Here is a 25,590-nt window from a genome sequence, read left to right as displayed (position 1 = left end):
AAAACCTAAAAATTTTTTCATTTAATAATATTAACTTTAAATCACAAGAACGGACACATAATACACATTTGATTAATATTTGAGTATTACCAGTATTTTAGTCATTTTAGTTCTTTAAACATACAATGATATTTTTAATGTAAATATTAAGTGTAAGTGAAATGTTAAGTACAGTAAGGACTTTCATGGTGCTACATATGCTGGAGAATAAAGTACAAGCTGGAGAGTAAAGTACAAGAGAATAAAGTACAAGTCCATGATTCAAAATTAATAGTGCTTTTAAAAAATTTTTGAATCTGAAGTTCATAAAAGAGTGGAAACCCTGAATATTTTTTGATAATTGAATTTGTACACATAAAATACAATGCAATATTACTACAATTAAAAACAATGATTTAGATTTTATTAATTTTTTTGCTTTTATCCACTTATGTGGCACCATGTGTGTATAGGATATTTGATCTTTTACATGCAAATAAAAATGTCTATACAATATGTCGGATAGAGATGTATTTGTTTCATATCTTGTATGTATTAATGTGTCGCCACTGGCTTGAATAGTTTGGGACTTGTGAAACTGTGCATTGATGGATTTTTTTCAGCGGTGGAATTTAAACCGCATTGAACTAGACTGAACTTCAACTCTGAAAACTGAACTGACACCGTTTAAATTGACTAAAACCTCGATGTTAAGCTGCTTTGTCGCAATCTACATTGTAAAAGCGCTATAGAAATAAACATGAACTAAATTGAATATTAATATTTGTTTGTGCTTATAATTTCCTGTTCCTTGTTAAGCATTTTAACAAATCATATCCACGTAATTTCAGACTCTGTTTTATCCAGATTCAGCGAATACACAGTTCAGGTCAAGTAAGGTGATTAAAGAGAGGTTGTTTATGGTATGCAAGTCTGTCAGAATTACTCCTGTCAGATGAAATAAATCATCTGTTTCCATGGTGATTCGGGAGGTGCATCTAAAAAAAAAAATAGTATGGCCTACTTTTTATCCTCTGTGAAAAATTGCGCAGGGAAGAGGGAGATCATTTGTAAGCCGCAGTGCCTGAAGCAATTACAGACGGGAAGCCTTGCAAGCTAAGCAGCGATTCTTAAAAAGTTCAGTCACTTCAGCATTAGATAAATTAATGGCTTACTTCACAAAGCAGATTCACTTGCTGCCATTTCAGACTTTTATTTGATCCCCCAAGTTCACAGAGCCACAGAAGTTCAATTAATTTCAGTTGTAATTCCCATTTTTACCTTTCAAATTGAGCCTGAGCATTTGAATCAAGCAAGTTAATTAAACAGTTACTTCACCCGTCTATTTTTTATTATTATACTTTTTCATGTTGTTTGAAAACTATGGCCTTTATTACTGCACAATACAAAAAACGAAACCTTAGTGAGATCAAATGAACATCCATAAATGCAATAGATGACAAGATACTAAGAAGATGCGGCTGAAATTTAAGCTGTTCTTCACTGATAATGTTTTGCTTTAGCTCAGAAATGTCATTTGTCATTGATGTTCATTCATAATCAGACGACTAAATGATGGTTCAGCCCTCGAGACGTGCAACCTACATTTGTCTTTTGTAAACAAGTAAATAGTTAATTAAGTAGATCTCTAATTTGAGCTCTCATTGACCTGATCCTGTCATTTGGTTAATTAGATTTGTTCTCTGTTCCTCCTGATTTATTTCCGATTAGTGTCTGCTCATTGGTTCGGGGGTCAAATGTGGTAGCGATTGACTAATTAAAGGTTTGTGTGTGTATGTGTTTGTCTGTGTGTGTGACTTTGTGAGCAGGTTGTGAATTGGCTGGAGGGTCCTGGTACAGACCAGCTCCGCACACAGTGGGGGATTGGAGACTCCATTCGCGCCTCTCAGGCCCTGCAGCAGAAACATGAAGAGATCGAGAGTCAACACAGTGTGAGTGGTCCTCTCTGGTTTGTTTTTGGGGGTTTGTATAGCCTCTGTAAAGTGTAAATGGATGGTTTTTTTGGTGGGGGAAGATTTTTTACAAAGGTATGTTATATAGGAGGTGGCTGGAATTAACCATGTATGTTAAAGGGTTAGTTCACCCAAAAATTAGAATTCTGTCAATAGTTACTCGCCTTCATGTTGATCCACAGGATCTTTGTTCATCTTCTGGAAGTTCCCTCATTCTACATAGTTAGCAATGCACTCATTCAAAGTCCAGAAAAATACCAAAAACATTCTCAAAACAGACCATATGGTTGAATCAGAATAATATCAAGCTACAAATATACTTTTTGTGTGCACATAAAATGAAAATAATGGCTATATTCAACAGTTTCTTCTCTTTAGTGTCAGTATAAGATGCTCATTCATGCGAACACCATACTCGTGTTGCAATCGGTCGCAGGGTATTTGACAGTCACAAAAAAATGGAGGGGAGAGGAAAAAGGGATAGAACACCTTAATGTTCACAATTTATAAACAACCAGAAAAAAGCACTATGATATGTTTTCCACACGAACGCCACACTCTTAGAAAAGCTCTCCGTCTCTCCCACCAGCGATCTGACTCCGTCGGTTCCTTTTCAAAAGATGCTGACTTCTCCCAGCACCAACCACAGCACATGCACGCAGCATGTCCAATTAGGGCGGGGCAACCTGGAAACAGGAACAGAACAGGACGAGAGAGGGAAAAAGAGAGAGACACACACACAGCGGCACAGAAACAACCCAATACGCTCTTGCGTAACATGATGTATATCTCAGATGAACCTGTGTTTTATTTCAAACAAAGGAAGTCACACTCAAACATCCAGGGTTTACATCAGTGCTAATTAGGTGTTAAACAACTTTAGATTTTTGCAAGTCAACTTTTATGTTATTAAAGTCGACGTTGACTATTTGTTGGTGATGTCATCAATAAAAAAACAAGATGCAAATGTTTCGCAGCATGCCACAATTAGCTATTTTGTTTGCAGGGAATATATGCACATCTGTTTGATAGCTCAAAGCACATTGCAAATAAAATGAAACATTATTAAGGACTAATTTTTGTTCAAAAACAAATGCATTATTAACCCTGGTCATTTCACTAATAATGCTATTAGCAGGGGCTTGTTTAACTGCTTGATAACTGAAGTCAACACATTGATCGCTACACAAGGGTCTCTTGGGTATTTGCATGGAGCCATCTAACTTGTACCTGTCTGAAGATTTAAAGTTCACTCAAAGTCTGCATGGTTGAAAATGGAGCGGGATGAGGCACAAGCGTATTATTTTCCCACTGTCACTCCACTCCAAGCAAACGAAAGTTAGAACTTGTGATTGCTGACAATACATTGAGGTCTAAGAAAATAAGTTGTGCAGTGCTGTGTATCAAATGCTGGAAGTTTGTAAAGTCAATCTTCCACACACAAGTGTAACCTTACTCTGTGGATTAAACGGAAATTATTTTGTAAATAATGTCCAGTTCTCACAAGGCTCAATGTATAATCAAGAGCTTTGGGTATTCATTTTGTTTTAGTTTGGTGTTATTTTGACTCTCAAATTGACGTTAACCATTGATTTGCATTTTATGAATCACCACTGACCGGTGGATCTAGAACAGCGAATCCAGCTAGTAAAGCAGACTGAACCCATTCACAAATCAGAAATAACATCAGTTTAACTCATTATCTGCATATCTCATAAAGGTGAGGATTATGCCAAAGTCCCTTTAAAGCAAGTCAAACTACTGGAAGTTTGGCAGGAGGACTGTGTCTGTTTGACATGTCATCTGAATAATATCACAATCAGGTCGAAAAGTAAAAAAAAAAAAAAGTTAAGTAGAGGTCGTAATTCTCTTCAAAAGTTAGGAGAGGAACACAAGTTTCTAAAGCTAAAGCCTTCTTTTTCCATTATGTAGTTAATAACGAAAGATACATTACATGACCTCGCGTTGTTTCTATGTCACTTCTTGCGTTTGTTTGGTTGTGAGATGTAGTTTGGACAAGGTTGTCTGTGATTCCTCCTATTTTAAAGTCATGCAGTGTGAACTCTCCTGTCGCAGATCCATCCCACAGTGTAAACGCAGCACAGACAGAACGCTACCCAGATAGTCATGCAGTGTGAAAACATCTGTGACACGACTACTTTGAAAATCCTGCAGTCTGAACTCTGCATTAAAGTTGATTTTGTCTGACCATAAACGACTTTTTTGAAATGCTGCAGTTTATGTCCTGCCAGTAGAGGGCAGTATTGATGCGTTTTTCTTGATGGAGAAAGCTTTTGCTCTTCTAGAATGTTTTTGTTTCTGATTATGCAAACTTGGCTGGAGGAAATAAAGACTCTATCATATAACGTTTGATGTTGAATCTTTGCTTAAGGCTACCTAGGAGGTTTAAGTACATACTTCTCTTGAATCAAAGTATTGTTATGTTTACAGTCATGGAAAATCTCATGTGATCTTGATTTGCTGTAAAGCTGTGGTTTTTCACCCTTATTTTTTCCCTGAAGGTCAGCTCTTGGGCTGTGTGTTTCTGGAGTGGTTTGCGGTTTGCTCTTGGCTTGTCTGAAGTAGTTTCTGCCTCTGTATTTCTCGAGTGTGGTTTGCGGCTCTCATACGGCTTCTCTGATTTACAGGGATTTCTGTGACGCAGAGTTGTTGGTATTGATGTTTTCTTACTGGAAAGAGTTGTTCTGGAGTGTGTGTGAATCAGTGGCTTTATGCTTTGTTGAACAGTGACCTCTTTGTCATGTTGAGTCAGGAACTACGCCAATTATAGACATGGCTCATAGTGTAGGTTATGCAAAAGCGATTTGGTGTTAGTCAGCGTGGGAAGTGTTGGCATTGTTGTGGGTGTTCTGTGAAGATGGTTTATAACTGGTGTAGTTTCAACATTTCTAAATAGGAATTTTGATCATGATGGTTTACTGATTTTCTTTTTTTTATTTCTTTACGCAATGTTTACGTTTTAAACAAGTGGCAAGAGGAGTGAGATGCATTGAAAAATAATAAATTGTATAAGATACAACCTGATTTCCCAGTGATGGGTTGCAGCTGGAAGGGGATCTTCTGCATATAACTAATGCTGGATAAGTTGGCGGTTCATTTCAATGTGGCAACCCCAGATTAATAAAGGTACTAAGCCGAAAAGAAAATAAATGAATAAAGATGCAACCTGAAATCTCAAACAGAGTTTTAAGAAATTAAAAAGACCAGATTAAGTACATCTTACCAGATGTTATATTGGACACACAATCACACACAGTTTTTTTTTTTTTTTTTTCTTTGTGAAGGTGAAGTAGGATGATAACCGGTTTAAGATTTACCGCGATTTTAAAACAGTCAAGGTTTTAATAACGCTAAATGTTTTTTTTATACCGTTCCCGTAGTATATACAAGTTCTTTTATGTATCTTTTATTTGTTGTGTTTTTTAAACTAATCAAGAGAGCAGAAATCAAGGATTTACTTATCTAACTCTTTAGCCTGATTTGCTGATTTGCTGTACAAAAATAATTTACATGTTTCTTAAAAGAAAATAAACTGTTCAATGGGGAAAGTTATTTTTTTTGTTTGTTTGTTTGTTTTAGACAGACATTTAAAAATACCTTATTTTAAAGAAGAAATCTCTATACCGCGCAACCGTGGTATTTTTATTCAAGGTTATCATACCGTCAGAAATCAGGTGAAGGTCAAGACCCCATTCAGTGTTTGTGCTGCACAATTCCTCTTACAGTAAAACTACTAGACTGTCCTGCTTATAATGATTCCAGAACACTTTTTTTTTTTTTTTTTTTTTTTTTTTTATGAAATGAACTCTTAAGGAGATTTTAAGCAAAGTGACACCAGGAAAAGTTGAATTTTTTTTATTTTTTTTTTTTATTATGTATATATTTATCATGCGCTAAAAATCGTATTTTATTTATGCACAGTGCTCAGCATAATTGAGTATACCCCATTTTGAAAAGTTATATTTTGTCCATTTCTCAGTGAATAAAGGAAATGTAATTTGGTGCATTTAAACTAAACAGATTTATTGAACAGATATATTTATTAAAATAATATTTTTTTGTCCAAAAACGCATTTAGAAATGGAAAGATTATTCAATTAAACTTAATAAAGCTTAATAAAAAAATAAACCCTACAAAATTTCAAATAAACTTCTACTAATTTTTCCTCTTTTTAAAAAATTAGTTTTTCATATTTTTTTATAAGATATAAATTTGGGTGTACTAGTTTTTGGATTATTGTTGCAAGTTATTTTGTTAGATTAACTCCAGATTTGGCTTCAGTACTGACTAATCTAACGTATATGCACAAATCTAATGTGTACTTATATATGCTAAGCACTACATTCATTTGTCAGTTGTTTTAATTGTATATTTATTATTGTAATGTTCTTGCCATGTAAATAGCCGTGGTTGCTGATATGGCATTAAATAAAAAACACATTACATTATTCCTTCTGAAGAACAACGATGGTTGCAGAGTTTTTCCCCAAGTCCCTGTTGAATTCCATAGTATTTTTAACATACTGTGGAAATCAATGGACAGCAGCAGCTGTTTGACTGCCCACATTCTTCAAATGTCCTCCTAAATTCAACAGAAAAAAAGACACTCATAGAGGTTTAGAACCGCTTGAGGGTGGCAGAAGTTTCAATTATGGGTGAACAATTCATTCAACTTAAACAGTTTATGATTCAAATGTTGAATGCAGGAAAATAATGTTTTTCCACCAGTCCATAAGGAGCAAATGTTTTACGTTTTACATGTTTTGTTGTGCACGAGTCTTGTAACAGTATGTTTGTTTCATGCTGTTGCTATTGTCCTGCAGGAGTGGTGCACTGTATTTATGGGCTTTTGTTTACGGCCCTGATGGTTTATTTAACTGCATTAACAGCCCAGTTCATGCTGTTTTCCGCAGGAGTGGTTTGCTGTTTACGTGGAGTTGAACCAGCAGATTGCGGCACTGCTGAGTGCAGGAGATGAAGAGGACCTGATGGAGCTCAAGGGTCTGCAGCAGCAGCTCAGTGACGTCTGCTACCGACAGGCCAGCCAGTTAGAGTTCCGACAGAACGTCCTGCAGTCTGCATATGAGTTCCACATGACCGCACAAGATGTAAGATGCTTTAACATCAGATGATATCACTGGCTCTTGTGGAATCTGACTTCCCAGAATTCCAGATACATCTCAGGTTTATCATCCACAGAACACAAACCTGTTGTCAGTGTTTTGGCTATTTTTTATTCTGTATTTTTCGCTGTCAGTAGATGAAATGTAGTGCTATCAGATCTGTTTAAAGTCGATATGAAATTTATTTATTTATAATTCTCAAACAGTTTTTTTTTTCGTTTTGTTTTTTTGTTATTTCAAATTTTGTGTAATCAGGAGCTTTTCTTTGTTTGATTCATTGCATAAATTCCTTTTTAAAATTTTTCTTCCCATCCATTCCAATCACCTAACTGACCTGTAGTATTTAAAACCCACTTTGTACAGTCTAGTTCAAGTATTATTTGAGGGTTTTATTCTTGTTGAAAATGCTGCTTTACTTTGGTTTTCAAAATACAAAACATGTTTGTAAAAATTCACAGTCAAAAAGAAAAGCCATTGACTAGTTTGTGCATAAAGTTAAGCCACAGGTTTTCTGATTCAAAATCTGCACAGATAGCTGGCACATTCTTTGGGATGTTTCATATAAAGAAATTTTCTAATTCACCAATTCTTATTATTACCAACCAGTGTTGGGTTAGTTGGGTTAAACAGTAATAGATTACAAATCACTGATTACTACTGGAACATTGTAATTTGGTTACATTACTAAAAAGTAATCAGATTACTAATTACTATGAAGTTACTTTTAAAACATATAAAACCTATAAAAATACAAAATAAACTGCAGCTCTTTCAGTAATTTAATATTCACTGAAAAACATTACAATGGGTTGATCATAGCAGCTTCAGAAATTCAAAAGTCTTAAAGTGTCGTTTCATATCTGTTTGTCATTTTAAAAAATTTTAAACGCAAAAGAAGACATGAAGAAAACTGGATACCTCTAACCATTGACATTTTATAGTATCAAAAGCACTGCAGTGTTTCGGTGTTCCGTGTTTGTCTGAAGTAATTAGTCTACTGAAATCTGTACATTCCATTCAAAGCATGAAGCCGATTAGTCAGCTCTTATTGTGTGAAATGTTAACGTGTGCATTGTGTGCGCAAGCTGTGGCCCTCTATTGGAATTTGCAAACGACCCCCATAAGCAGCTATGCTTCTCTTCACGTTCAGAAGATACTTTCACTCCCTATCTGGCACAAAAAAATGAGTTTAGCCTATTTTGGCTGAATTTCATTACTTTTCGTCACCGTGATTTTGGATGCTGGTGTTCTTCTTGGTAACTGTTCAAGTGCTTGAACAAGCTGCTGGTTGAGTTAAAGCAGTCGAAAGTTCTTCGGAGACTAGATATAGACTGAATTTCACAGTAATGTTTTTATTTTTATGCTCAATGAAATAAAAGTAATGTCTGTATTTCTACTTGAAAAAGCAGATTATCTCATCAGCAGCTATTTCAGCTGGCGTTCTCCAGCTATTTAAAAGCGCATGCTCATTAACTGATGATGCTGCACAAAACATTATTTAAAATAAGCCTTTTTTCTTCTAAAAACTAAATTTTAGCATAAGTAATGCAGTTACACTGACTTTAGTACCTGTAATCAAATTACAGACATTTAAAATTTAATTCATTACATTACAGCGTTTCTCAGAAATGTTATTAGAATACAGTAAAGCATTACTGTGGAATGCATTACACCCAACTCTGTTAGCAACACCTGGAGTTCAAATTGCACAATGACAAAACGTAATATAGGCTGTGTGCCACCAAACAGATTCAAATGAAAATAGCGAGCCTGTTTAAAAAAATATTAGAAGAAAGTACAGTTATTTATTTAACAAAGTAATGAGTAAAAAAAAAAAGTTGTCAGAAAAATAAATATTGAAGTACTGATTGAAAAGAAATCTACTGAAGTACATTATAGCAGTATTTGTACTTCATTACTTCCCATCTCTTGTCAAATTAAACACTTTTACTCCAAAAAGTACACTGTAACAAATTTCAGGATGCATTTTAGAAATTTTAAATTAATATATTTGTCAGTATTTATTGTTGTAATTTATCTATTTGTACATTGTGTTTTGTGTGTTAATAATTATTGTTTTCTTTTGGTGCTGTTTCATATGCCTTGAATTGCCCCTCGGGGAAAAGATTTTTTTTTTCTGAATTTGAAAATAGATCTAAAATGTATGCACAACAAAAATGATAGCATTGAGAATCCTGCAAGTAAGAAAGCATCTGATAATAGTGATGTGGAAATGTTTAAACAATCTCTGCTTTTCACTGTCATCTTGTTTAAGCAATAGTTCACTAAAAATAGAGTAAATCCTCTCTTTGTTTACTCCTTTTTTTCACTTGTTCCAAACCTGTTGGGTTCTTTTTTTGTTGAACACAACGGAAGATTTACCGAAGAATGTCCGGAAAAGGCACCCATTAAATTGCATAATATTTTTGTTCTGACTATGGATGGCAATGGCTGCTGGTTTCCATCATTGTTTTTTCTTTGTGTTGAACAGAAGAAGAAATGTATAAATATTTAGAACCAGTTTAATGTGAGTAAATGGTGAGAAAAATAACATTTTGTGTGAACTATACCTTTAAAAAAAACAAGGTAATTAAAACTAAACTATTGATTTTTTTTGATAATGAAGTGTTTTTGACATCATTATATTGACATTGACTTTATAGATCTGACTGTGTGAATGTAGTTTGAATATATATATATATATATATATATATATATATATATATATATATATATATATATACTTTTTTTTAATATCCATGTAACAAACATGACTTCAGCACAGACTAACTCTTGACAATTTTAACACGATAATCATTCATTTTATGCTTCAGAAAGCAAAATAAAGTTCTTGGAATGTGTGTAAATGTCAAAACATTTAGATTTTCTCCCAAACTAAAAAAAGAAAGAAAAATGCGTGACAATAATTTGGAAATTCTTACTTGCAGCCTCGTCATATGCGTCAAAGGCATTTATAAGTGTGTTCTGTATTATCCAGCAGTGAGCGGTGTGTGAATATAAATGTATATTTAGCTTCTGTCTGACGTCTCTATATCTGTGTTTGTATCAGCTGTCTCAGCAGTTAGATGGGCTGTTGGGAATGCTCTGTGCAGACGTCGCCCCTGCAGATGGAGCTGCAATCCAGCAAACTCTCAAACATCTGGAGGAGAAGCTCAAGAGCGTAGGTCAGAAAGCTGTGTTGTTTTTTCTTTAGGCCCAATCCTGCTTCATATCATAAATGATTGATTAAACTGAAGCTTTTGGGTCTTATGCATAAGCAGATTAGTTTTTTTTCCTTTAAGGTCTTTATAAATAATGTGAAGTTTATATAGTCTTTATTAACAAATTGAATAAAGCAGTCTAGAATCAAATACCAGAATTTTCTAAAGTAAATTATATTGCAAGTTCTATTACTCATCTGAAACATCTGAAAAAAAAAAAACATTTACATAATTTCTAAAGTCTAATGAAACTTGCCTGACACTAAATTTCAAACCAACCATGAACCAAGAAAAAGTCAAATGTAATGTTTTGACTGACCTAAAGTATTTTATTAAAATTATATATATATATATATATATATATATATTTTTTTTTACTTTTAATATTTTCTTTTCTCATTTTTTTTTTCCAGGTAGATGCAGTATTCTTTTGTTATTTTAAAGACATTGAGGTGACATTGCTGTTTTTGTGTTTAGTTATTCAAAGAGTACATTAGTACATTTCAGATGCAAAAACCTCTAAATACTGTCTTAATTTTCTCCTAAAATGGATTTTTTTTTCAAGCTCCTGTGTATGTTCAGTAAAGTCAGTTATATGGCAAATAATATGTTCTTTACGTTGCATTTAAAGTGCAACAACTGAACACAAACATAGGATCCTGAGTTAAATGTCATTTTAGAAGTTTTCAGACGGCATTTTTTTTGCATCTGAACTCTTCATTTGTTTTAATATTTTCTTTTTATTCAGTTCATAATTTTTTTAATTTATAAATGATTGAAATGTCTTTTTATTATCAACAAAAAAATCATTTTATGCATTTTAGTGCTTTGTGTATAGTCACCCAGATTATTATTATTTTTTGTTTTATCACATATTGATGTTAAAAATCTTATCTAAATTATAAGTAGTATCTGTTTGTGGTTTTTAATTATATTTATTAATGAAATGTTTTTGCGATGAAAATAGTGGTTGTTGCTGACATGGAATTAAACAAAAATGTATGATACAATATAAATATAAACATGTTAATGTATAAATAAGTTTTTTTTTCTTCCAGTTGATAGGCAAAGGAATGCTTCTCATTATATGATGGAAACGAAACGTGTTATTCAATAATATGAATAATAATGAACATGCAGTGATGCATCTCAAACAAACACATTGCATGTTTTTATTTAGATTATATACATGCGCTACAGATGAATTGGGTAAACTAAATTGGCCGTAGTGTATGCGTGTGAATGAGTGTATGTGGATGTTTGCCAGTACTGGGTTGCAGCTGGAAGGGCATCCGCTGTGTAAAACATATGCTGGATAAGTTGATGGTTCATTCTGCTGTGGTCGACTCCTGATAAATAAAGAGACTAAGGGTGCTTTCACACCTGTGAATCGATTCAGTTGTTCCGAAACAGAGATTACAAATGTTACATTGTTGCTCTTTGCTCTTGGAGCGGTTCGCTTTTAAACTGCAAAGTTTCTAATCGGACCAAAATAGCTAAAACAAGTCACGTGTGAGTAAACTCTTCTCACATTGGTCAGAGTGTCAGGGTTTATTTTGCAGCGTCCCGCTCAGCTGTCAGGAGAGGTGGTGGTTTGGTGGTGATTGACAGGGTGTGTGCGCGATGTGTCTGAGGAGAGACGGGGTGGGGAGGGGTGAGAAGGGTGCGTGACGATGCCTATTTGAGGACCGGGAGGGAGACGCGAGATTACCGGGAGATCATCACTCGTTTGCGGGTATCCGGAGACTCGCGAAACTTCCCGCCATACTCATAATTCTCTCTTCATATGGCCGTAAGCCTATTACATATCCATAAAACACTGTGATATAACCGCGCTCGGATCGGATCGCTTTCTCACTGTAATCGAACCGATCCAGGGTTCGTTTCAATCGAGCAGAGACCACCTCATTCAAGCGATCTCGGGGCGATTACTTTGGCGCGGAACAGAGCTCGATTACCCTGTTCACAAACGAACCGCGCTAACTGGGCAAACGAGACACGTTCCGAAACAAAAGTGTAGGTGTGAAAGCACCCTAAGCCAAAGGAAAATGAACGAATGAATGAATGAATGAATGAATGAAAATTACTTTTTGTTTCCAGGTTTGACTGCAAATAAGTTGCCTAAAACATAGTCATAATTAAATTGGATTTGTTTATTCATCAGCCTACTCTGCTTATGCATGAACCCAAACAGTGGAAATGTTAAATCCCATTTAGCTGAGTTTCCTTTCTTTCTGTGTATTGAATACTTCCACTGTTTTCCAGAGAGTGCCTTGCAGACCTTGAGAGAAAAAGGCCAAGCGCTGCTTGACCAGATGTCCAACCAGACATCTTTTTCCTACGGCAAGGAAGTAGGGGTTGAGAACAAGGAGAATATCGACCACATTCACAGCGTCATGGAGGACATGCAGCTCCGCAAACAGAGGTTCCTATTACATTTTTACCATCATGAATATGATGCTTACTCAAAGAACAAAAAACAAAGTGGCTGAGATGTTAACCTGTGTTTTCCAGGTGTGAGGATATGGTTGATGTCAGGAGACTGAAGATGCTGCAGATGGTTCAGCTCTTCAAGTGTGAGGAAGATGCTTCACAGGTCAGACAATGACATTCATGTGGACTAGGGCTGCACTATATCGGGAAAAATAGTTTTATTTAAATTTATTTTAAAAAAATCACTTTTCTGCAATAATATATTTTTTGTTAAAAACAGTTTTAATAGATTTCTCATGCTGTGTTCACACCAGACGCGGAACGCATGGATAAATCACGATATTGAATTTACTCGTTTCATTCTCGCGTCAAACCCCGCTTCATTCACACGTGAAATTTGCTTCATTCGCGTGAAGGGCAGGGCTTCTGTCTGCCCGGTGACTGTAGCTTCGTTGCTAAAAGGCTAACATGGATTTTATGAACAAAATAACATTGTTCATGTACTTTATGAAGGCTGAAAAACACCGTCGATACGTTTAGGACCGTGTCTTAGTCCACTACATGCTTTCAGAGGTGCATCCAGCTGTGTGAGCTCATAAACTCCTCCAGAAACTGAACCTGGATCACGGAGGCTTTAACCGGTGCTTCTGACTGAGCCAAGCCCAGTTTGATGACTTGTTGTCGGTGTCGCCTGGAGGATTTCCCCCGGGAAACCATCAACAAGTTCTACGTCACAATCACGCCCCCACAAAAGCAAGCTTCTGATTGGTTAACGCGGCGTGACTGTCCACTGAAGTTCAGATTTTCGAACTCGAGAAATTCACGCGTTAAGCGTGTCAAACGCGCAAAATGCTCAATTCGCCCCGTGCCATTCGTGCATATCGCTCTATTCGCACCACGCCATTCGCGCAATTTGCGTAATTCGTGCCATGCCATTCACACGTATCGCGCCACAGGATGTCTATTCGCGCATTTGCAATAACTTAACATGTAAATCACTTGCGCTTGACGCGAGTTCTGCGTCTGGTGTGAAAGCAGCATTACACCTTTTTTTAAAGAATTTATACTTTTAGGTTGATTAGGATTATTCTGCATAATACATAATAATTAAATTACAGGACGATGCAAAAGAGCAAAGATGCAACTGAAATGAAGAGTGCTTTTCTGTTTTTCTGAGAAGTAGAAGAGTAGTGCTTTTAAAAAATGCTATGCAAGTGATAAATGTTTACTACATTATGGATGAACTTTGCAATGACAAACTATTGTACCTGATCAACTAGAATCACAACTGGTCATTGCATATTCTCTGACTATTGTGGATGTCTACATTGGGGTATTTATGCAGATGTTTTTTTGCAGCCCTAATGTGAACAGACTCACTGAGGTGTCTCTGTAGTTTCTGTAAGTGGTGTTTGGTGTTTTCATAGGCAGTAGAGTGGTTGGGAGAGTTGCTCGATGCTTTGTTGAAGACCCACATCCGACTGGGAGATGATTCACAAGAAACCAAAGTGCTGCTGGAGAAACACAAGAAGTTTGTGGATGTTGCACAGGTATTGGATGCTCAATTATACTGAATGTTAATTGAAACACAGAGTAATATTAAAACAGAATAGACTGAATAAATTCCTGACTAAAATGTAATAAATTCATTCTTGTTGTTTTGTGAAGCATGGGTAGGCCCCACTGTCCACAGACTTTTAGCCCGTAATTAAGTCTATGTATTTACTTGTAAATGTGTTTACATTTATATTTATTTCGTTTTTAAATTCATTTCACTAATATTATTTTGATATTATCTAAATAATAATATTAAAGTGTACATATGATTTATGTACAATACAGTTTGTAAAGTAATATGTTCTGTCTTTTTGTTGATCTATCAAATGAGAGGCTTTGTTTACCAAATAAGTGGATCTAATTGGATTTGCATTGTGAACATTAAATAAAAGTTAAAAAAAATATTATTTGTTGATTTCAGAAATTAAATCTTTAGTTATGATACTCCTAAAATCATTCTGCACAAATCCGCAATTTTTTTTTTTTTTTTTTTTTTACAAAATTCTATTTGACAGTAGCAAAAAAACATCCATAGATTCTGTCTGGCTCTTCTGTTCTGTAATGCAAATGCGTCTTTTCATGTTATTTTAACCCATCTTGGGACTTTTTTTTAAATACTTAAACATATTTAAATATTTAAAAAAATATTTTTTGGGATGTTTTTTTAAATAGTTTCTTTAATCTGAGCAGTTATTTTATAAGTTTGTCATGTAAACATAAAATAAATAAAAAACTTTATTCTATAAAGTGGTTGAAAAAGTTCCTTAATTTTTTGTGCTCCAAAATATTTAAATCCAATATCCTTTGTTCAGTCATTTAATCTTCCCCACCACTTTTTACTTTAATTTTCGAATTCTCATGTTTTAAATAAAATCCTCCCTTTTGTTTCTACAGGAGGTTAATGTCTTTTCATGATTTCTTTTTTCAGTATTTCTAAAACAAGATCCTATTTTTTTTAAACAATCTGCAGAGTAAATAAACTAAATAACCTGTAAATCTTTAAAGAAAAATACAGGAAGGTTACCTTCTTCCCTAAACAAAGTCAGAAGTAATTAAATTAATTGGCAGGCCACCCCTTCAACCTCAAACTCTTAAAAAGTTGCAATCATAGGTGGACATTCAGACAATATCCAGAAACTCTCCTTTCCCAGCACCACAAATGAGTCCCGGAAGTTCTGTATTAATAGCTTTCCACAATCAGCAGCCAATCAGAACCTGGAACACATTAACATGGGAGCCTATGGGGTAACACAAAAACAACACAAGAAGGTGGGACAAATAAAAGACACCTGCAATGCGCAACAAAAATAAATTAGTCGTGCTGAAATAATAATTGTGTGTTTGAGTAATCTGCTTTCGTTTCCAGCCCACGAGTTGTTGTTATTGTACAACATTGTAACTGTGTCCTGTTGTGTTTCCAGAGCACGTATGATTACGGTCGTCAGCTGCTGCAGGCCACAGTGGTGCTGTGCCAGTCTCTGCGCTGTACCACCCGCTCCTCAGGAGACACGCTGCCCAGACTCAACCGCGTGTGGAAACAGTTCACCGTCACGTCTGATGAGCGCCAGCACCGGCTGGAGATGGCCAGCGCCTTTCACACGGCTGCTGAGAAGGTTTGTGCCAATGTCAGATTTGAAAAGGAAAATTCTGTAGGAAATATCATTTAGAGAGCCTATGAAAACATGAATGTTCCATTGAACACAACAAGACAAAACGTTGACCAGCAACATAGGATTTTCTCCCTCTTGAGTTTTAATGGGAAATATAACTGCAAATGGCTGTGTGTGAATAATGACAGGTTATCACTTTTTCTCATTTTGTTTCAGCTAACACATTGGGAAAATATTAGTATAGCCTTTGTTTGCATAATGTGTATATATATATATATATATATATATATATATATATATATATATATATATATATATATATATATATATATATATATATATATATATATATACATACATATACATACATACATACATACATACATATGTATATACATATATATGTATGTGTGTGTGTGTGTGTGTGTGTGTGTGTGTATATACACATATATATATATATATATATATATATATATATATATATATATATATATATATATATATATATATATATATATATATATATATATATACATTTACATACATATACATGTATGTATGTATGTATGTATATAATTGGCTTTCTCTCTGTTTTCAGATTGTGAGAGAGAGCCCAGAGTTGGCAGAGCTCCTGGTAGATGTGGAGGCTTATGAAGAGGTGGAGACGCTGGGGAAAGGGCTACTGGACAGGCTCACTGTGCCAGTCATTTTCCCTGATGGGTAAGAGCTGAAAGGACAAAGTACAACACAAACTATTATTGCTACTACTACTACTCTTAATACTACTAATAAGAAGAACAATTTATTACACTTAATGGCCATGCATTTAATTCAGATAGATAGATAGATGGATGGATAGATGGAGAGAGAATTAATTTTTAATTGATCATCTTGCATCCAAAATCATGTTTTTTTGTTTTGTTTATATTATTATTTTCATGTATTAATGCATTAAACAACTGAAACTATTGTAAATAATTAATAGTTATAGTTAAAGAATAAATAGTCAACATTTGAAGTGGATTAAACATATTTTTCGAAATTGTCCCAGGACTCAATAGTTTTATGGCAACTTTAATGAAAGATTTGATGTTAATCATCAGCCTTACCAGTACCAGGTTAAACCCTTTTTTGCATTTAGAACTGCCCTAATCCTTCATGGCATAGATTCAACAAGGTACTGGAAATATTCCTGAGATTTTGGTTCATATTGACATGATGGAATCACGCAGTTGCTGCAAATTTGTCAGCTCCACATCCATGATGCGAATCTCTCGTTCCATCACATCCCAAATATGCTCTATTGGATTGAGATCTGGTGACTGAGAGGCCATTTGAGTACAGTGAACTCATTCCCATGGTTAAGAAACCAGTCTGAGATGATTTGCGCTTTATGACTTGGTGCATTATCCTGCTGGAAGTAGCCATCAGAAGACAGGTACTCTATGTTAATAAAGGGATGGACATGGTCAGCAACAATACTCGGGTAGGCTGTGGTGTTAACATGATGCTTAATTGGTACTAATGGGCCCAAAGTGTGCCAAGAAAATATCCCTCACACCATTACACAACCGCCACCACCAGTCTGAACTGTTACAGGGCTTTTACAAGGCAGGAGGCATCCATGCTTTCATGTTTCGAGGCCAAATTCTAAAATCGAGACTCATCAGACCATCGGTTGTAACGAGTGGTTATTTGAGTTATTGTTGCCTTTCTATCACCTCGAACCAGTCTGGCCTTTCTCCTCTGACCTCTGGCATCAACAAGGCATTTAAGCCCACAGAACTGCCATTCACTGGATATTTTTTCTTTTTCACATCACTCTCTGTAAACCCTAGAGATAGTTGTGCGTGAAAATTCCAGTAGATCAGCAGTTTCTGAAATACTCAGACCAGCCAATCTGGCACCAACAACCATGCCACATTCAAAGTCACTTAAATCCCCTTTCTTCCCCATTCTGATGCTCTGATTGAACTGCAGCAGATCGTCTTGACCATGTCTACATGCCTAAATGCATTGAGTTGCTGCCATATGATGATAAATTTGCGTTAATGAGCAGTTGTACACGTGTACCTAATAATGTGGCCATTATATTAATATTATTAATAGTAAATACTAATATACTATAGTATATACCAATATTACCAATTTATATTATCGTCCTTAATTGGGTTTCAATATGATCTAGACCTGTTATTTAACAATCACTGAGATGGAAATGCCTTTTTTTTTTTGTCCTTTTCCAACATCCCCATTCATCCCGGCTGCAGGAGCGAACAGTTTTTCGGTAGTCCGGGTGACATGGCCTCCTCAGCTGAAAGTATTCGTGAGCGAATGAAGCTGGTGGAGGAGAAGAGGTTCCTGCAGGAGGAAGCAGAGCAGAGGCTGGAGGAGGAGGAGGAGGAAGAGGAGGCGGCTCTGGAGGTGGAACCCAGGGAGAGTTGAAGACCACTTACCCATTATGCCCTCCTTGCAGGAAGCGGAGTCGCAGATCTTCACATGCTCGTCTGGTCCGGTCCAGAACTGACTTTGAAAAACCCACCGTCTCTGTTGTCCTCCACCTCACCAAACCATCTTAACTTACAGAGCGCAGTTAAAGAGACTCCACAGCCTTATGCTGCACTAAATAGACCACACTACTATGAACTCTCGCCCTCTTTTAAAGCTTTACCTGTCCAGTCTTTCTCCTCCCAGCGAGGCGCCTTGAGCTTGTAATGGTGCTACTAAACCTGTAGAATGTACATAAAGCGGCATCTTTACCCCATCTGTACCTGGTGCTCTAGATTTGTAGGCCTTTCCTGACCGTAAGCATTGTATTTTCTATTGCGTTCCTTCAGTTGCTTTGTTGAGAATTACCAAGTCTTCTCTCTTGTGCCAGTATGAATATCCATTCGCAAGGCCTTTGCTGAAGATGGCGATGTAGAAGCAGTGTTGAAACAGGACTCGACGACACATCAAAAACGGTTGTAATTTTAACAATGAAGGTACAAAATAAGTCAAATGTGAAACGCAACGGTTTCATCTCATGAATTGTCAGTCTATGCGTACGCTGCTTGCATTAGGATGCATGTCATTAATATTCATTTCATATTTATTTTCCTTTTTTTGTACCTTGCATACCATTTAAATTGTATAATTGCTTTTTTGCCATTTTTAAAGGCTATATTGTATTTTATGAAAATATAAGTTGTATAAAATAAATGAAGAAACGAAATGCGCCCACAACAGAAGAGGAGAGGCTTTCTCTTTTACTGTCATAAAGCCTGCAGGTTTTTACAGTTTACAGGACTTTGTTACTGTATGTTTGCTTTGCAAAAATAATGTCCATTGCTGTACAGGAACATTCTAGCACCCATTCAATAAACATGGGCAATATTATGCTGATTGATTTTGTTATTATGTTGACAAATAATTTATATTTCAGACTGATTTTATACACTGAAAAGGTTTCAACTAAAAGCAAAGTAAAATAACAGCTTGTTTCCAGCTTCTGCTGCGGGCTAGTTTGTGTGCAGAACACACATTTTATAAAATCTGCAATTATGTTGGCGTGTTTTGTATATGTTTTTTTTTTTTTTTTTGCCCAAGATGTCATTTTGAGAAGTCTTGAGCCCAGCAGGTCATTAGTTGCCTCGGGCATTACTTTTCACGCTCAGTCTCTCTGCCCTGTGCTCATTTCAGGAGAAAGTCCTTATCAGTTTTAGTTCAAATATTTTGATAAACTGAATTTTATGATGCATCAATATTTATATTGGTGGTTTCAGCAGCTCACCTTGAAGCTTCTGCTTTTTGAATATTTACAGGGGTAAAATATTAAAGCAGGGGTGCTCTAACCCTCTTCCTGGAGACCTTCACTACCGGTCAAAAGTTTGGGCTCAGTAGGATTTAAAAATGTTTTAAAATAAGCTTTTCCTGCTTCCCAAAGCTGCATTTATTTCAGCAAAAATACAGTACAAATTGCTAAATTGTGAAATGTTATTGCACTATGAAATAACTTCAAAAGTAGTTTATAGTATTATTTAATTATATTATTTAATTATATTATAGTATTATTATATTAAATATTCCAGTGATTTTAGAGAAGGATTTTCAGCTTCATTACTCCAGACTCTAGTCACATTATAATTCACAACTCACTCTTATGTTAATTATTATTATTATTATCATTAATATTATCATAAATAAAGGTAATTCTAATAAAAGACCCCTGCTCTAAAGTGTTCATTCGGGTTAGACTGAAAATGACTTTCATAACAGACATAAGTTGTCTTGGTGTTGATATAATTCACATTAGATATGTATATTATTTTATTATGTTTATTTTTTATATGTCAGTATTAATGTAAAGTGTTTCATGAGGTCATTTTGTTATGTTTTTTGTCTAAGGCAGTGAAGGGGTGTCCTGTCAGGTTTCTAGAAAGCTTAGTCATGGAGCTTGTGTGATGACCGGTCTGGGAATCAGAGTTCTTTCTAATAATAAACTTGTGAGTTTATCAGGGCCCCTGACAGATGGCACGGGTGTTGTCAGGGGCCTGCAGGGGCCTTACTAAGTCCTGTACTGCCCATTGGTTCTCTCCAAATTCTATTGAGTTTCTCAGCTGTCCCAGCAGCTGCAGGACTCTGTATGTCTGTAACAGTGGAAGAAGAAAAAAACAGGCCCTGTGGCACTTCCTGGAAACCTTTAGAAGAGTTTGTAGTTTGCAACCTCCTAATCACTTTCCCAGTTTTCAGTTTGTGCTATGGATGTCTGTTATGGAGGTTTTCTGGTTTAAAATATTCAACTATGTTGTTTTTAAAGAATTGTGTATATGAAAAGTGAAAGTTCCCTGGATTCTTTTGTTTCATTTGTTTATTTTTAAAAAGGGGTATGCGTTTAAGAATATTGTAATCGATGTATTCTATTGACCTGATTCTTTGCATACAAACGGAGGCAGCCATTTGAATCTTTTTGGCATCAGTCTCGTTCCCTTCCATTCATTTTAAGATGTTAAAAACTGCTCGTTCTGCTGCTTAATGTTACGAACTGATATTTTCTTATATTATTTTATGTTACTTTGTCTGTATAGTCAAGAACACACTTGTTTAGACCTGCCATTTTCTGCCGTTAATTATTCCTACACTGTAATACCCAAAAAGTTAAGGTAACTAAAACCGTTTGAGGAAACCACTTGCAGCAAACCATTCAAGTTCAAAAACTGATCCTCATAAGTACTGTGAACTTAATCCATTTGAGTAAACGAAGCAATTAAAGGACAGTAAAACTTATTAAACAAAGTGAACTCAAACCAACTGAGTACTCTAAAACCCACTAAGTTAGGGCAACTCAAACCGATTGCAACAAACCATTCTAGTTAAACTAATCTATAGGAGTACCGTGAATTTACTCTATTTAACCTCTATAGGGCTTAGTGGCCACATGTGGACTGTACATTTTAGTTCTGAAGTGGCTATTTAAAATACTTTGAATGTTTTATATTTTGTTACAGACATACAGTGTCATCCTGCAACTGTTTTGCAGCATATGAAATGTCCTAAATCCTATTTTTAACTTTCCAAAATGGGCAAAAAAAAATAAATTTTTTACTCTCTGATAGTCAAAACATATAAAAAAATTATATGTTATATATGCATTAAAAACAATCAGAAAAAAGTGTTTTCTGTAAATTCGACCATGTGTCCACACATATGGACATAATTTTTCTCTAAAAGTACACCATATCAAAAGCTGAAACTTGGGTTTTTATTCTAATTAGGTTCCAATAAGCCCGAATAGCAAAGGGACATAAAAAAATACATGTAAAAAACACCTAAGTTGAAGTAATGAGGTGTTTAGTTAAGGCATTACGTTCAACAATTGTGTACAAAACTCTTTTCAAATGAGTAGAATTAACTTCCTGTAAATTTTAAGTTAACTACACTCATTTTACTTGATAAATTGACTGTTGGGTTTTAAGTTCTAAAACAATCGAAAAAACATTGCACTTCTGCATTTAAGAATAAGGTCAATTTAAAAATATATATATATATCTATTTTTTTTAATTTAAAACATGAAGACTTGGTTTCTTTTGTCATCAATTGACATTTGGTGTTGTAATGACAACATTTTTACTATAAAATTGGAAGAAATGTAATTAGTAGTTTATAGAGCAAAGACAAACTCAAACATAACGTAAAATTGTAAATCTAGAGAACCTGGTATTTCTTTCTTTCTACTTTGTCCATTTTATCCTGTTTTACACAAACAATTTGTTGAAATGACATCATAACTCGTCTATAGTCAGCTGTATAATAAAGTGCTGGTTCATTATTTAATGTGCAAATAGTTTTGCACGTACTTGCTCATTTTGTGTTGTTTTTTTATCAGTTCCCCCACTCTTTTTATCTGCAAACATTTCCTCCATCAGGAATTGATGGGAAGACCCCATAGGACGAGCTCAGGATGTTCTGCAGAGTGCAGCCACTATTGTCCTCAATGGAAAAGACAACATTTTTCAACAGAAAGTATGTGGGGTGATGCTGATCGAGAGGTAACTTTTTCCTCTCTTTTTAGAAATTGATAATACTTAAGAAAAGAGTCTTCATGAAATTTAATTTTGGTATACAAAGCATTATATGTCCATACTTGTTTTTTTGTTGCTATTGTCTATACTAAAATGGTTATGCTTTGATGACATTATGTTTGTGGTGAGTAGGTCTTTAAAAGGCAATTTATTTGCATGTGGCTGAAGTTTGAAAACATTAATATTTTAATAAAGAGCCAGAATGGTTTAGGTGCAGAAAGTCATGATTTGCTGCTACCTGGTAAAGTGTTTGCTACATTCTAAATTTAATTTGACAAATGTCTCTGTATTATAATGAGTTATCAATGTTTTTCATCCATTTTACTGTTAAAAAAACTGTACATTTCAATCAGACATCAAAGTGGGATGCCTTGTCCTTGAATCTTTATTTCAAATGTGAATATGCATTTGTAAGTACAGTACAGCTAGCATTGATTTTGATCCTAACACTATCTGATGTAGCATTAGGATTAATAAGTCAAATGTGCTGCTAAAGTGTTTGGACTTTAGCTTAAATTTACCAAAAAGAAAAATTCTATCAATTATTTTTTTCCCCAAACCTGTTAGACATTTTTACCTTTATCATATTAAGTATTATAATAATAAAAAAAACAAAAAAAATTTATATCTTTTATTTTAACAGAAGAAAGAATTGCATTTGAATTTAGGATGAGCATTTTTATTTTTTAGTTGGTTGAACTTTTAGCAACAGACTGTTTTTATTTTTTATGCCACTTCGCAATCAGACTCCTTTTCCACTCATTGTGCTTTGCTGAGATATACTAGACTCTTAAAATGACAGATGCCTTTGTCACTGTAAATGTACTTTATTTATTTATTTTTTTAATTGTTTGCACTTTGTTGTTGTACATTATTGTTGCTCAGCAAAAAAAAAAAACGTGTTAGCATACGTTTGAAAAACAAGGTATTTCTAAAAGCATGTATTTAAATAATTTATTAGCCATTACATTTAATAGAGGGATCATTATTTGGCTTTCTGGTGGTCTGTGGTTTGGAACAGACCTTTATGGACAGAATAGACCTCTTCTATGATCACTGGAAAAATGCTTTTCTGTCATTTCTGACCTTTTAATTATGTTTATGACGACTAATTTTATTTCTAGTGAAAATACACACTTTTGATCCAGTTAGTTCACGGCAAAATTAACATTCTATCATAATTGATAATTGATGTTTGCACAAAAGTGTGTTTCATGGATTTATTTTTATACAGCACAACAGCTGTTTTGGTAGAATGAAAACTCAAAACTGTGCAAACTTATTGTAGAGTGCAAAATTGTGAAACTGATTCAGTTCTGATTTCTGTGTACTTTATGGTTCCATTAGTTAATATATTTAGTAACATGAACAAAGAACTAGTTTTTGTACTAATTGAGTCGGGAATAGTTTACTATAATAGTTTAATGTAATCCATAGGGCTGTTGTATAAGACTGAAGGGCTTTTTGTAAGTGATAAAGTAGATCCAGGCAGTTGTTATCACAGAATAAACTCCTTCAGTCTTGTGCAACAGTACTTTTCTTTTTGTTGGGCTGCCGATAAGCCTGTCAGGCTGTAGTTTAGTACTGCTAGTGTTTTGTAGCCCTTTTTAGTACAGTTTTAGTAGCCCTTTATTTATTTATTTACTAGTGCTTTATACCATGTATTACATCTACTTTCTGTAATATGTAAAAATTTGACACAAAACATTGTTCTGAGCCAATTTATTAACAATTTACAATTTTTTTAAAGGCAGAGCTGACAGAAACGAAAACGACTGAAGAGCATACACTAACCTGTGTATTATTCAATCACAAGATAGTGTCAGCCATAGAGAGCCGTTGTATGAGACTGATTGAATTTATTCTGCAAAAACAACCTTCTGGGTGTACTTAATCCCACTTTTTATATGGGTACTTGCCACAAAAAATAAAAATTAGACACAAAACATTGATCTGAACCCTAATAGTTTATTAAATCTATAGTTAAAGGTGAGAGAGAAAAAATGCTGAATGGAGCATACACTAACCTACATATTTATTATTCAGTCATTAATCAATAGCATAAATATTGATGTGAACATACTGATAGCCAAGATTATTCATAATACTCGAATGAGCCTGTATTATTCAGTGGTTATTATCTTGAAAAAAACATACCATGGATTGTCACAACTGATCAATCACAATCAAGTACACCAGACAGCCATGTAAGAATCTGCAATGACTACCACCTGCATGTACTTTATCCCACTTATTACATGGCTACTTTCCGCAAAAGAAAACAATTTGACACAACATTGTGTTAAGCCATAATACTTTATTAAATCTTTAATTAAATGCAATGCTGACAAATAAAAATGGCTGAACGGAGCATACACCAACCTAGTTATTGGTCAGTCATAACATGGAAGCAGACAGTCAAAAACAGATAGATGTAAACATATTCATTGATGATCAAGATGATTCAAAGGATCAGGCCTGAGTTATTAGTTTCAGTGGTTTTTATCTGGGATTGTTACACGGCTATTTGGGATAGGTATCTGCAATTCCAAGGTATGTTATTTTAAGATAACAACCCTTGAATACAGGTTCATCCAGGTAATGAAAATCATCTGGACCATCATTGAATATGTTACGATTACATAAATATGAATACATTTCATGTATGTGATATGTGTTATACATCCATATACAGTTGAATGTAACGTTTCTACGTGTTATCCATCCATGTACAGTTGAAATCAAAATCATTAGTCCTCCTGTTTTTGTGTTTTTGTTTTTTCTCTAAATATTTCCCAAATGATGTTTAACAGCATTTTTTTTTTTTTTTTTTTTGCAAAATTTCCCATGTATTTTTTTCCTCTGGAGAAAGTCTTATTTGTTTTATTTTTGTTTGAATGAAATCAGTTTTTAATTGTTTTATAACCATTTTTAAGATTTAATATTATTAGCCTAAAGAACAAACCATTGTTATACAACGACTTGCCTAATCACCCTAACTTGCGTAGTTAACCTAATTCACTTTTAAATTGCGATTTAAGCTGAATGCTAAAGGGAATGGGACAACTGCATAAATAATAAATTACATGGAATTAACCCAAAAACAAATGA

General features: G+C 34.7%; 1 protein-coding gene across 3 annotated transcripts in view; it reads left to right on the top strand.

The window, feature by feature from the left end:
• sestd1 (SEC14 and spectrin domains 1) overlaps window positions 1–19,296 on the top strand; it is a 63,937-nt gene extending 44,641 nt beyond the window's left edge. For 2 of the 3 annotated variants that reach the window (XM_005167875.6, NM_182881.2), the window contains exons 11-19: window positions 1,809–1,931; window positions 6,888–7,082; window positions 10,168–10,282; window positions 12,584–12,743; window positions 12,833–12,914; window positions 14,179–14,301; window positions 15,730–15,921; window positions 16,517–16,638; window positions 18,189–19,296. In XM_005167875.6, the coding sequence (XP_005167932.1) occupies window positions 1,809–1,931; window positions 6,888–7,082; window positions 10,168–10,282; window positions 12,584–12,743; window positions 12,833–12,914; window positions 14,179–14,301; window positions 15,730–15,921; window positions 16,517–16,638; window positions 18,189–18,363 (1,287 nt within the window). In that variant the 3' untranslated portion in view covers window positions 18,364–19,296. Of the gene's footprint in view, window positions 1–1,808; window positions 1,932–6,887; window positions 7,083–10,167; window positions 10,486–12,535; window positions 12,744–12,832; window positions 12,915–14,178; window positions 14,302–15,729; window positions 15,922–16,516; window positions 16,639–18,188 lie in introns of all 3 variants that reach the window. The other variant, XR_012384881.1, reaches the window with a different exon arrangement.
• Window positions 19,297–25,590: the final 6,294 nt, after the last annotated feature.

This window comes from Danio rerio, chromosome 9, assembly GCF_049306965.1.
Source record: "Danio rerio strain Tuebingen ecotype United States chromosome 9, GRCz12tu, whole genome shotgun sequence".
Classification (NCBI taxonomy): domain Eukaryota; kingdom Metazoa; phylum Chordata; class Actinopteri; order Cypriniformes; family Danionidae; genus Danio; species Danio rerio.
Note: the sequence above shows the minus strand (reverse complement) of the source record. Positions and strands in the feature narration are given on the sequence as shown.